The 12480-nt window shown below is 51.7% G+C and overlaps 1 protein-coding gene across 14 annotated transcripts in view; it reads right to left on the reverse strand.

The window, feature by feature from the left end:
- EHMT1 (euchromatic histone lysine methyltransferase 1) overlaps positions 1–12480 on the reverse strand; it is a 113992-nt gene that overhangs the window by 14359 nt on the left and 87153 nt on the right. For all 14 annotated transcript variants that reach the window (XM_056505135.1, XM_056505124.1, XM_056505134.1 and 11 more), the window contains 8 exons: positions 12031–12251; positions 10543–10707; positions 9403–9485; positions 8109–8215; positions 6235–6357; positions 4031–4132; positions 3428–3532; positions 291–445 (listed from right to left, as the gene is read on the reverse strand). In XM_056505135.1, coding sequence (XP_056361110.1) covers positions 291–445; positions 3428–3532; positions 4031–4132; positions 6235–6357; positions 8109–8215; positions 9403–9485; positions 10543–10707; positions 12031–12251 — 1061 coding nt within the window. The remainder of the gene's footprint in view (positions 1–290; positions 446–3427; positions 3533–4030; positions 4133–6234; positions 6358–8108; positions 8216–9402; positions 9486–10542; positions 10708–12030; positions 12252–12480) is intronic.

The following is a 12480-nucleotide window of genomic DNA, read 5'->3' on the forward strand; positions in this document are numbered from 1 at the left end:
GTGTTTCAGGGCTGTGTGAAGGCTGTGTGTTTCAGGGCTGTGTGTTTCAGGGCTGTGTGTTTCAGGCTGTGTGTTTCAGGGCTGTGTGTGTTTCAGGGCTGTGTGTGTTTCAGGGCTGTGTGTTTCAGGCTCTGTGTGTTTCAGGGCTGTGTGTTTCAGGGCTGTGTGCAGGCTGTGTGTTTCAGACGCTGTGTGTTGTTTCAGGCTGTGTGTTGTTTCAGGCTGTGTGTTGTTTCAGGCTGTCCTGGGCTGCAGGCAGCAGCAGGGAGCAGGCTGAGCAGGGCACTTACACCACACACTCGTAGCGGTTCTCCCGCGCCGCGATGTGCAGCGGCGAGTCCCCGTGGATGTTCACGGCGTGCAGGTCACACTTGGCTGCCAGCAGGATCTCAGCTATGTCAACACAGCCAGAAAAAGCAGCCCAGTGCAAACAAATGTTTTCTTCCTGCAGGGAAAGAGAACAGAGTGGGGATTGTTTAAAACCCCACCTTCCTCAGCTCTGCACCTGCAGTGCTCAGCATGTGCTGCCATCCTCACCCTGCTCTGGGAATGCCAGGGTGGGCAGGGAAACCTCAGAGCAGCCAAACAGGGAGTTCTCACTCCCTCCAGCTCTGCACACCAAGGACAGGGAGGCTGCACACAAGGCAATCCATCACCTTCCCTCCACACACACACAGCTCGTCTGTCTCTAAGCCACAAACCAATCTGGATCAACCCAGGAAAGAGGTGACAGACATGAACAAACATGCTGGAAAAGGCTGGAAGCTGAGTTTCCCCAAAGCTACTGTGCCTCCCAGGGCTGCAAAATTAAGGAGAAAAAGAGCACAGCAGGAAATGAAGGAGAAAAAGAGCACATAGGGTACATGAAGGTGCCAAAAAGAGAATCAGGAGCCATGGGGTAAGCAATCAATCTGACTCCAGGCATCTCTTTAATACTGTATGTACTCATCTCTCACTAGCAGCACTGGAAATAGCTGAACACTCATCTTTCTGATGGAGATATTTTAAGGGATGATCCTGTTTTCTGTTACACTGCAATTTGCAGCACACGTCGATCCCTTCCCCATGACAGGCTCTAAAGACCTCGATGACAACACTGAAATGATAGTAATGATCACCCAACTATTCTCTTTTTTTCTTCTTTTTAAAACAAAAAAAAAGCTGCTGCTGAAGTGTTTGAGCTGTTACCACATAACTTAAGGTCCTGCCTTAAACAGGGAGCTATTGCCACACATCAGAGAGGAGGAGACACTTTTCTACCCAGTTCCTGCTTCCCTTTACAGTTGTATTTAGAAAGATCCCACACAATCTCCAGAAAACACCCATCCTGTGGGTTGCACCCACATGCTGCAGCTCAGTCAGGTCACAGACACCTGGGCTGGTGCTCTGCCTTGCATTGCTCCTGTCTAAAAAGCAGCATCACCACAATCAAAAGCATTTCTCCCACAGCAGGATGTTTCCCAGCATGAGTGACATTTGTCCTTAATCACATCCACCAGGACACCCCAGCTGCAGGTCCAGGATAGATGTGTGACACACACAGCTGGTAAGAGCACAGTTTTCTTTCATATAAATTGTTGACTGAGTTGATTTGATGTTCATCATTAATGTGTGATCTGGAAGCTGTGACAGATCAAAGAGTCTGTTTTGTTCAGAGCCAGCAAGCAGATGTAACAGCCCAAAAAGCCCCCTCTCACCTTGACTTCTGTTTTTAGGAACAGGATTGGATCCAGACCTGCCTAGGACTGGGAACTATCTAAGTGTGCTGGGTTTGGCTGGGGTAGAGTTAGTATTTCCCCCAGTGGCTGGTGTGGGGCTGTGCTGAACACAGGGGGGGTGACACAGAGAAGGTTTTGCTGCTGCTGCTGAGCAGGGCTGACACTGAGCCTGGTCTGCTCCCTGTGCTGCCCCCTGGGGAGGGGGCTGGGGGACATGGAAAGCTGGGAGGACACAGCAGGACAGGTGACCCTGACCAAAGGGATATTCCAGACCATCTGACATCAGCTCAGGATGTAAACTGGGGAAAGGAGGAGGAAGGGAGATGTTTGGGATGATGGTTTTTGTCTTCCCTGGTCACTGTTCCATGGATGTTGCTGCTCTCCTGCAGGTGCTGAACACCTGCACAGCCATGGGAAGCAGGGAATGAACTCCCTGTTTTGTTCTGCTTGTGTGTGTGCCTTTGGCTTTCCCTTTTAAACTCTATTTCAACCCACGAGTCTTTTTCTACCTTTCAGCATTTTGATTCTCTCCCCATTGGAGGGGAGTGAGCAAGGGGTGTGAGGGGCTTGGGACCACACAGTCACAGGAACACAGAGGGGTTTGCTCTGCTTTGGTTTGGCTCATCCAGTGCCAGCCCCTGCCACAGACAGGGACACCTTCCACTATTCCCAGGTTGCTCCAAACCTTGTCCAACCTGGCTTTGGACATTTCCAGGAATGGGGTGAGACACCACACTCGATTATCCTTAGGGACTCCAAGAAAAAAATGAGAAACATAGTATAAGGAAATCAGAGGAGCAGTGCTGATACAATGACTCCCCTGCAGAAAAAAGCAGAGACAGTATCTCCTTTGTATCTCCTCTATTTCCCTGTAAATCCCTGGGAAAGCAGCTGCACAGCCCCACAGGCAGCACGCAGTGCATCCCACTGGAGCAGGATTTCTGGAGTGAAGGGCAGCCAGCAGCCAGCTCCAGCCTGGCCATGCTCTGGACACATCAGAGCTTTGTGATGCCCAGGAAAAGCCAGGCTGTGAGAGCTGCTGGCAGAGTGCCCAGCCCATCCTGAAACACAAATTTGAGCTCATTCCCCTAAAAAGGCACAGAGGGTGCCCCTAACCCACACCCAGAGTCACTGGCCTGGGACAAACATGGAGCTGGTAGGTCTGGACTAAGGGGCAGTGTCCAGTGGCAGCACAGCAGGCCCAGAGGGATGGGAAACAGTGAGGTCAGAGCTGAGTCCAGCCTGAGAATCCCACACAGCATCCCTACAGGGACAGAGCAGCTACAGGGGAAGGACATCCCACAAACAGCCAAAGAATTCCACACAGCATCCATACAGGGACAGAGCAGCTACAGGGGAAGGACATCCCACAAACAGCCAAAGAATCCCACACAGCATCCTTACAGGGACAGAGCAGCTACAGGGGAAGGACATCCCACAAACAGCCAAAGAATCCCACACAGCATCCTTACAGGGACAGAGCAGCTACAGGGGAAGGACATCCCACAAACAGCCACAGAATCCCACACAGCATCCTTACAGGGACAGAGCAGCTACAGGGGAAGGACATCCCCAGGCTGCCAAACTCCTTCCCAGAACGCAGGAACACTCTCACCAGACACTTCCCCCTCTCTGTGGCAAGGGAGTGAGCCCAGGCTGTGTCACTTTGGGCTGCCTGGGGTCACCCAGAGCTGTCCCCGGGTCCTTACGTTGTCACGGATGTTGATGTCCGAGCCCTTGGCCAGCAGCAGCTTCACCAGCTCGATGTGCTTGTACTCGGTGGCCCAGATCATCGGCGTCCAGCCCCCGTCGTCCTGCCAGGGACAGCAGGGACACACATGCAGCCACAGCCCCCACACACCCCTGCCCCTGGCTCTGTCCCATCCCCTCTGCCTGCAGGAGCCAGCAGCACACCTGAGCCAGGGCAGTTCATTCCAGCCCAGCAGGCTGGCACTGCATCCCCAGCTTGTTTGGACTGAAGGCACAAGGAACACTCAGGGTGTATAAAAGATCTTACAGAAACTCCCTGAGAAGCCTGGTGTCCTGCCCTTGCCCCAGCTGCAGCTCTGTCTCACCCCACAGCAGTGGAGAAACCCCACAGTGACAGGGCTCAACCCACCCCACACCAGGAAAAGCACAGGGACAACAGGCTCCACAGCAAATCCAAGGCCAAGGGAGGTGTCAAGGGATCACCTTCCCTGGCAGCACAGAATTGTCACCCTGTGATGATTTGGAGTGTCCCCCAGCAGCAGGACCTTGAGTGAGCACAGTGCTGAGGGAGCCCCTGAGCTCCTGGGCCAGGAAAGCCTCACCTGGCAGTTGACATCCATCTTCCCATTGGAGAGCAGGTACTGCACCACGTCATAGTGCCCCTTCTTGGCTGCCAGGTGCAGACACGTGGAGCCTTCAGCATCCTGCACACAACACAACCACACAACAAACCCTCAGGGATGCTCAGGAACAGCAGAGGAGCTCCCAGATGGAGCAGAGAGCTCCAAAAGTCCCCACCCCACTGCCAGGAGGGCAGAGAGCAGGAGCCAGGGCTTGGGAGCTTTACACCCAAGAGGTGCCACCCATGCAGGGGAGGAGGCTGGGAGTGCAAAGGGCTTTGCAAAGCCTGGGGAAGGCACCAGCCCCAAAGCTTGGCAGTGGTGCCCCCTTCTCCAACAGCCCCTTTCCCACTCCTCTCCATCTGCTGGAGAGCCAAAGGGAAGCACAAATCCCTCACACAGGCAAAGTTTGCACTGTACATCAGAAAAATCCCTTTGTCCTTTGTGAAATGCTCCATTTCCCCAGGTTCTTTGCTGGGTTTGGTCATCCCAGCACCTGGCAGCAGGGCCCAGGCTGTGATGTCTCTCTCCAGGTCCCCAGCCTGCCCAGACAGGAGACAAAAACCAACCCTGAAGGCTGAAAGGAAAAATGCCTTTGGGAGATGGGAATGCAAGGCCTGGAGGAGATGGACAGGCTGAGTCACAGTGGAGATGCTCCCACCCTCACACCAAAGGTCTCTCTAGCTGCAGCTTGATTTTTATCAGGCATTTATATCCCAAGAGCTAGCACAGAGCAAGGCCCAGAGAGAAGGAAGTCAGGAGGAGGAAACAAAAGGCTGAAAACCAAACAACTCCTTCCAGCTAAATCCCTGGAAGCAAAGCTGGAGGTGAGAGCTCTGGAGCTGATGGGATGCAGGGGGAGGGAGCAGCTCTGAGCAAGGAGGGGACATGTCAGGTCAGGGATTGCACCATGAGGGCTGCTCAGGACACAGGGAGAGTTTCTACACCCCAGAAGTGCCTGCTCCAGCTGAATAATTCCACAGCTTTCCCCTTGGACTGGCAAGACCCCAGTGCAGCTCCCCAGCCCTGGGAGAGCAGGCAGATTTTATTGTCAAGTTTCTTCTTTTTGAGTGGGGTTTTTCCATCCTGGTAACAGGACCAGCCCTGGGGGCTGGGCAGCCTCCAGCCAGCTCCCAGCCCTGCAGCCCCAGGGCTCTGCACACACCTGCCCAGGTAAGGGCTGGATTTCCCATGGAAATGGCTGGAGCTGCTTCCAAACCAGTGCTGCTGCTTCCAAACACAGGCCTCATTTGGTGCAAGAAACTAATTAACATAATAAACTAGCCTAGACCTCAGATGTGATCTGAGGCTTCTAGGAAGCTCAGAATTTCTCTCTTTCCCTTGACCTTCAGGAGCACAAACTCCCCTTTTTTCTCTTCCAGAGCAATAAATCAGATGAGAGATGTCTGGGCTGCTCCAGGGCACTTGGGACAGTGGCCAGCAGGACCCCACACGTGCCTGTCCTGTCCCTCCCCCTTCCCAACCCCCCAAGGATCCATTTAGAACTTGGATTGGGCAGCACCTGATTCCTTGTGCTGCCAGTTCCTTCCCAAACCCAGCCAAGAGCAGCAGGTTGTGACAATAAGTTCACATGGGGAGGGTTCCTGTGCTCCAAATAGCATCTGATTTATGGGACTAATAAATGATCTGTGTGTTTTCCAAGATTGCAAAGCAACCAGAGCATGCTAAAGGCAAAGGGACAGCTGCATTTTATTGTTTTGGTTTAAATTAAGGGGTAGAGTTTAAAGATGGGGTTCAATTTTGCCACTGCAGCATGACTGCAAGAATCCACACATCAGTCCTTTGGAAAGGAAAGCTTCCTCTGTCATTTTTCCTGGCTTGGCAAGCACCTAATTACCAGCCCATTTTAAAATATCACCCCAAAACTCTCATTATTAGAGGAGTCTACAGAGAAGGGAGCTCTGAAATCCAACTCCACTGGGATGGATTTGTGACACTGAAACTTATGAAATCAAATCCCCCTGACATTTGGTGCCACAAACTAAAGGGACAAGTGGCAACACTTGCCCCAAACAGCAGAAAAATGAGATTATGACACCTCCAGCCTTCACCTCAAGACAAACCAGTCCATTTCTCCTCAGCCTGGGCACTTCCACCCAAAACTTCAGGAAGAAATGTTGGACAGAGGTTTCCTGAGGAGAAAAAGATAAGGAATAAATTACTACCTTGGGATCTACTAGTGCTCCAGCCTTGATCAGGTATTTCACAGTTTCCAGGTGGTTGTTTTCTGCTGCTTCCATCAGGGGGGTCCTCTGGTCCTCAGAGCAGGTGTCAATATTAGCACCAGCCTGTGGGGAGCCAGGGCAAGGACAGGACAATTAGAGATTTAATAACAAGATTTTTTTCCTGAAATTTAGCCATATTAAGCAGGGGAAAAAAGAATAAAAAAGAAGAAATAAAGCAGTGCAAGACTACCTGCTCTGGAAACAGCACACACTGCCTGCCCCCTCTCCTGCCTTCCCCAGGCAGGAAGGAACTGTAGGGAAGCCAAGAGCTGGTATTAAATAACTCCTGTTATTAATAGATTTTCTACTCCTACTTTCTAGATATTGTTTGTGTAACAATTTGGAAAAGTCAGCCTCCTCCTTTTTCCAGCAGCTTTGTTTTCCCTGGTCTATCATTTAGACTACAACAACCAGCTCTTCTCAATGTCACAAGCAGTAGGAACAACTTGCTGATTGTAACAGAGGCAGGAGCTGTAAAAAGTATCCTGGGGATTGGCTAAAAATTCCTGTGGAAGTCCATGGCACCAGAGACCATCTCTTCAGCTCAACCCAGAGTGCCTTCAACCAACACCTCACTCTCTTCCAAGCCATGGCTGTGTCAGGTTATCCTGCCTGCTTCAGGAACCATCAGAACTTCAACCCAGGTCTCATTCCCACAGCTCCTGGCAGGTGTGTGTGTGTGAGGCTCAGACCTGTCACAGCAGCTGACTCAGGTTCACCTGGCACAAGGAGTTGTTTCCAGGTGCCTCCCACTGGATTCCTTGGCTTTGACTCTTTTCCCCAGCCAGAGCTCTTTACACCAGAGCAGAGCAGAGACATTTCCAGTGGAACAAGCTGGGGCCATTCCCAGCCAAGCACTGGGCTGCTGCAGAAGCCAGACCTCAGGGAGAGACAAGATGAAGCACTTTGGAAACAAACCAACCCTACTGATAATTAAATTGTTTGTAATATCTCACAAGTTTTGCTCCTTTTCCTCATTCCACTGCCTTCACAGGCTGCAGTTTCAGTGAGAGCAGCCAGGAAGGCCCATTGCTGCCTTCTAGCTGCACCTGCAAGCCTCCAGTTCCAGGTGCTGAAATGATCCAGCCCAGCAGGATCATTTCCAAGGGCCAGTCACTGCTGCCTTCTCCACAGTCCTTAATGGTTTCCCAATCCCACAGGGGAAAAAAAACCAAACCTGCAGTCACTCCAGACCAGGTACACCAGTACAAAAAATAAAAACAATAACTTTTTAAATCCTTCTTTTTCTTCTTCACATTGTTTTGGAGCAGATCAACAGCATCCCTATGGCTTTGACCATCCTCCCTCAGTTAGAATCCAAGTTTCAGACAATAAACCAAACTTGCATCTTCCCTTCACTCCTTCCCACATGTGCTGCAGAGGAAAATCCTGCTGGAGCTCCTCAGGTTTTGACAGAAGGGAAGACAGGGCCTGGCAGCTTCCAGGCTCCAGAGCCTCACTGCCTCATCACCAAGAGCTTGGAGATCTCAGCCTGGCAGCACATCTGGCAGTGCCACCAGGCTGTGCTGGCACATCTGGCAGTGCCCAGCTCTGGCTGTGCTTTTCACAGATCCTCACCTGCCCCAAAGTGCCCTGCACCAGATGCTCCCCTGCTCCTTGCCTGGAGAACAGCCCAGCAGGACAATTCCAGCTGAGTCCTCCAAGCCCTCCCATTCCTCTGCCCCACTCCTGCCTCAGCAAACCCTAGGATGAGGAGGTTTTCACAGGAGGGATTTTCTGTGCTGATTTCCATGTGGGGCAGAGCAGAGCCCACAGCAAATGGTTTGCAGAGAGGGCTGGAAGTGCAGACAGACCTGAATGAGCATATGGCAGATGTCCACGTGGCCAGACTCAGCAGCAGCATGGAGAGGGGTTCTCTTACTCTGATGCTCCATTTTAAAATTAGGGTCAATTCCATCCACTGCAAAACAGAGCAGAGACACTTTCAACCACAGTTCAGACTGAAGTGTAACAGGAGAATGGTGTCTCAGCTAAAGGATGGGTTCCCAGCCATCCCCAGCCCTGCTCAGGTCTCACTGCACATTTCACCAGAAAGCTCTCAGGGCAGTCCCCTGCACATTCAATGTGCAACAGCCCTCAAACCCAGAGCTCAGAAACAGCAAGGAATTCAACACCTTTACAAGGCTTTACTATCTCTCCAGAGCCACATCCCTCAGCTTCACAACTCATCTCAAAAACAACAAACACCACAGGAGGATAAAAAAAGAGAAAATGCTGCTTGGTTTAAAGCAATTTAAAGAAATTGGGAACAACAAAGAGTTGGTACCACTGTTAACTGCAATTAATATTAGTGATCCTTGTTGCACCCCTGCAAATACAGAGCTGCAACATGGATGGAATTTCTCCCCACAGGCTGAGGATCTGGCCAGAGATTCTCACAGCTGTGCAGAGACTGACAGATGATGCTGACAGCCAGACAAAGATGTCTGGGCATGATAACATGTTGTGTATGATGAGGCTGTAGTTAAATATCAATGAATAACATTTCTGTGCTATTGAAGACAGGAACAATGGAGCAAACACTCGCTAGACAAAAATAAAAAAAAGACGGAACTAATAAAGGGCAAGAACAGAAAGTGTCCAAAAATGTCCAGCAAAGTACTGGAGTGGAAAGGAAGCATCCTGAGGAAACATTGTGTCCTTCAGAGAGGGAAATTCCTGGGGAATATTGGGTGCTATAAACAAGCTCAGCAGCTCAAAGGCATCTGGTGCTAGGCAGCTCTGAACCCCAAAACAAACCCCATGGACTGGAGGCTCTTCCTTTGTGCTCTCTTGCTGATGGCTCTTGGTTTAAGCTGACTCCCATCTTTGTCCTCTCTACAGGATGTTAATAGGTGTCCCACCCATGAAGAGAGGATGGGAAAAACCTCATGGAGGACACAACCAGCTCACCTGGACAGCAGCACACTCCACTGCAGACACAGGTGGGGCACAGTGCCCATTTCCCAGAGAGAGGAAGCCCTTGCAGTGACACATGTCCCCAGGATCCCTCCCCGGGGGCACTGGCTGGGAAGTGGCTGCTGGCACTGCCTGGCAGGAGCTGGGAGTGCTGCCAGCCAGGCCCTGGCATGGGGAGGAGGCACCTACCCAACATCAGCAGCACCTTCTGCAGCTCCCCTTGCCTGGCAGAGAAGTACAACTGCTTGGGGTGGAACCGCAGCTTCTTGGGCCTGCAGGAGCAGGGAGAGAGCTGGAGTTAATGCCCAGGGAGGGACAGCAGGAATGTCACCCCCTGCCACCCCCCCTGCCACCCCACACTGTCACCCACAGGCCTGACAAAGTCCTGGGCTCACCCCCAGCGTGGGCAGCAGGCAGGGGCAGCTCTGCCCCTCTGCCCCACTGCTCAGGTGAGACCCCACCTGCAGAGCTGCCTCCAAATCTGGATCCCCAACACCAGGAGGACCTGGAGCTGCTGGAGTGAATCCAGAGGAGCTGCTCCCAGAGCTGGAGCCCCTCAGGAGCCAGGCCGGCAGAGCTGGGGGTGCTCACCTGGAGAAGAGAAGTTCCAGGGAGAGCTCAGAGCCCTGCCAGGGCCTGAAGGGGCTCCAGGAGAGCTGGGGAGGGACTGGGGACAAGGGATGGAGGGACAGGACACAGGGAATGGCTTCAAACTGAATGATGGGAAATTTAGGATTAAATATATAAAAGAAATCCTTCCCTGTGAGGGTGGGCAGGGCTGGCACAGGTGCCCAGAGCAGCTGTGGCTGCCCCTGGATCCCTGGCAGTGCCCAAGGCCAGGCTGGACATTGGGGACAGTGGGAGGTGTCCCTACCATGGCAGGGGTGACACTGGGTGAGTTTTATGGTCAGTTCCAACCCAAACCTTCTGGGATTCTCTGACACAGCTCCAGAGCACAGCTCCAGAAAAACAAGTCTCCAGAAGGAAGTTTTAAAACTTCCAGCTCCAGCCCCACCCATGCTGTTCCAGTGAGGGCTGGACCTGTTCAGTGCTGCTCAACAAAAGAGTCTGGGTCTCACTACTGTGAACAGGAGCTCCCAGAAGTTACAGCTGCAGCTGAAGAGCCAGTGAAAAACCTAAATCCTCCAGAGAAATCAATAAGACATTTAGAGCTGTAACCGTTCTCCCAAATCTGTTGGGGATGACTAATGAGTGAAGCAAACACAACAAGCTCTGAGCTGGACCAAAATCCAGAAAAGCTAAATCTTGTTTTCTCTAGGCTGAGCAACTTTGCTGAGAACTGGAGTGACCCAATGGTCTTTTTCTTACTTTTCAGAGTCCAGGGCAATCAGGGCACTTTCCAGAGTTTCTTTCACTGGTCCCTGGGTCAGGCTAGTAGAAGGCTTTGGAAAAACTGAAGACCCAGCAATGTCAAACCCTTCAGCAGCTGAACTTTCTGGCTTGTCTTCCTCTGACAACCTCGTCCCAGTGCCACTGAAAGGAAAAATGAGAGACAGCCAAAGTACAACCATTAAAAACACACAACAATGCCTCTCTTATGCCAGAAAAGGAAAGCAAATGCATTTTAAATACAGATAAGTATAACTGAAATCAAAACCCAAACCAATATTTTTAACAGCTTTTTCGGTAAGCACTTGCCCCAGAAAGGAATTGCACTGCCCTGTGACTACATCCTGGTGTAGTCTGTGCTACAGGAGACACAGGCACATGGGGCAAGTCTGAAAGCCACCTAAACAAGGCCAGATGGGCCAGGAAGTGAGAGCACAGTCCAACACAGGGCTGCTTTGATTGGTTTGATTTGTGCTTTTCTCCTCTCTTTGCACTTCTGCTTGTGGGTACAAGTCAGGAGCTGCAGATGGGAATCACTGTCACTTAGCAAACCTGGCAACATCAATAATTCCACTATTACTCCATTCCTCACAGTAAGAGGAAGGAATGGTTGAACTCCTGAACCCCCCAACCTCCCAAGCCTCTGCCTCAGCTCTGGGGCAGCAAGTGACACAAAATACCTGTGTTGGGTTGATGTGACAGAAATGTGAATTCTGTCCCCATCTGTTAACCCAGCTGGGGCAGTGCCCCTGATCTCCTGGCACACATTATCTGCTCATGGGCCATCTTTAAACCAGCTGGGCAATCATCTTTATCTTCCCACAGCCCATCCTCCCTCCAGGAGATATCTCCTGTTCATGGCCACTGAGTCCCAGGGCATGACTGATAAAATTCCATCATCCCATGGGAGATGCTCCAGCCAGGGGAGGAGCCAAGCCTTTCCTACCCAGATAAAAACTGAGATTTTGGACACCAAGGAACCTCCTTTCCACTGGATTCCAGAGGAAAACCAGACCTTTCCACATCATCCCTGGAGCTTCAGAGGAAACTGCACCTTCTCCAGGAGCACTGCTCCAGCTGAACCACATCTGCCCCTGCAGGAGGATGCAGCCACCATTGAATGGGACTGTGCCAACACCCTGACTGACTGACGGGTGTCAGCTTGGATTCTGACTCTGGCAGGGTTTGGGATTGTTCTGTGTAATACTGCATTGCTATTTTAATTTTCCTAGTAAAGAACTGTTATTCCTAATTCCCATATCCTTGCCTGAGAGCCCTTTAATTTCAAAATGATAATAATTTGGAGGGAGGGGGGTTTACATTCTCCATTTCAAAGAGAAGCTCCTGCCTCTATTGGCAGACACCAGGACAACACCCCTGCAGACTCCTGCAGCTCAGCCAGCTCCAAACACCCAGCCCAAAGGCTGCTCTGGCTCTGGTTTGAGCCCCCCCGTGCTCTGAGCTCACCTCCCCGTGGTGGTGTCGGCCCTGCCCTCCATGGCTGCCGGTTTCTCGTAGCTCAGGGACACGGTGGAGGTGGTGTCAGCCTTGGCTATTGTCACCTCCTTGGCCTTGGAGGCCTCCTCCCCGCAGTGAGGGCAGTAGCTGGTGTCGTTCACCTGCGAGGCACAGCTCTTGTGGAAGCGGTGGGAGATGCTGCTCTCGGGCTGACACTCCATGAAAGTGCCCTTAAAAAACCAGAGAGAAGGAATTCAGCCCCTGGCCGGGCCGTGCTGCCCCTTCTCAGCTCCTCCTCATCACCTCTCTCGGCCCTGCTGCGTCCAGTACAGTAAAGCAAGCACTGCCACTTCTTCAGAAGAGAACAAAACCAAGGTAAAGGGGGAAAAACTCACTTGGTTAAGGACTGCAAAGCAAGATTTTGAATTGTGCTTGGGAAACAGAACAAAGGAGTCCCAA

Source organism: Oenanthe melanoleuca, chromosome 17, assembly GCF_029582105.1.
Source record: "Oenanthe melanoleuca isolate GR-GAL-2019-014 chromosome 17, OMel1.0, whole genome shotgun sequence".
Classification (NCBI taxonomy): Eukaryota; Metazoa; Chordata; class Aves; order Passeriformes; family Muscicapidae; genus Oenanthe; species Oenanthe melanoleuca.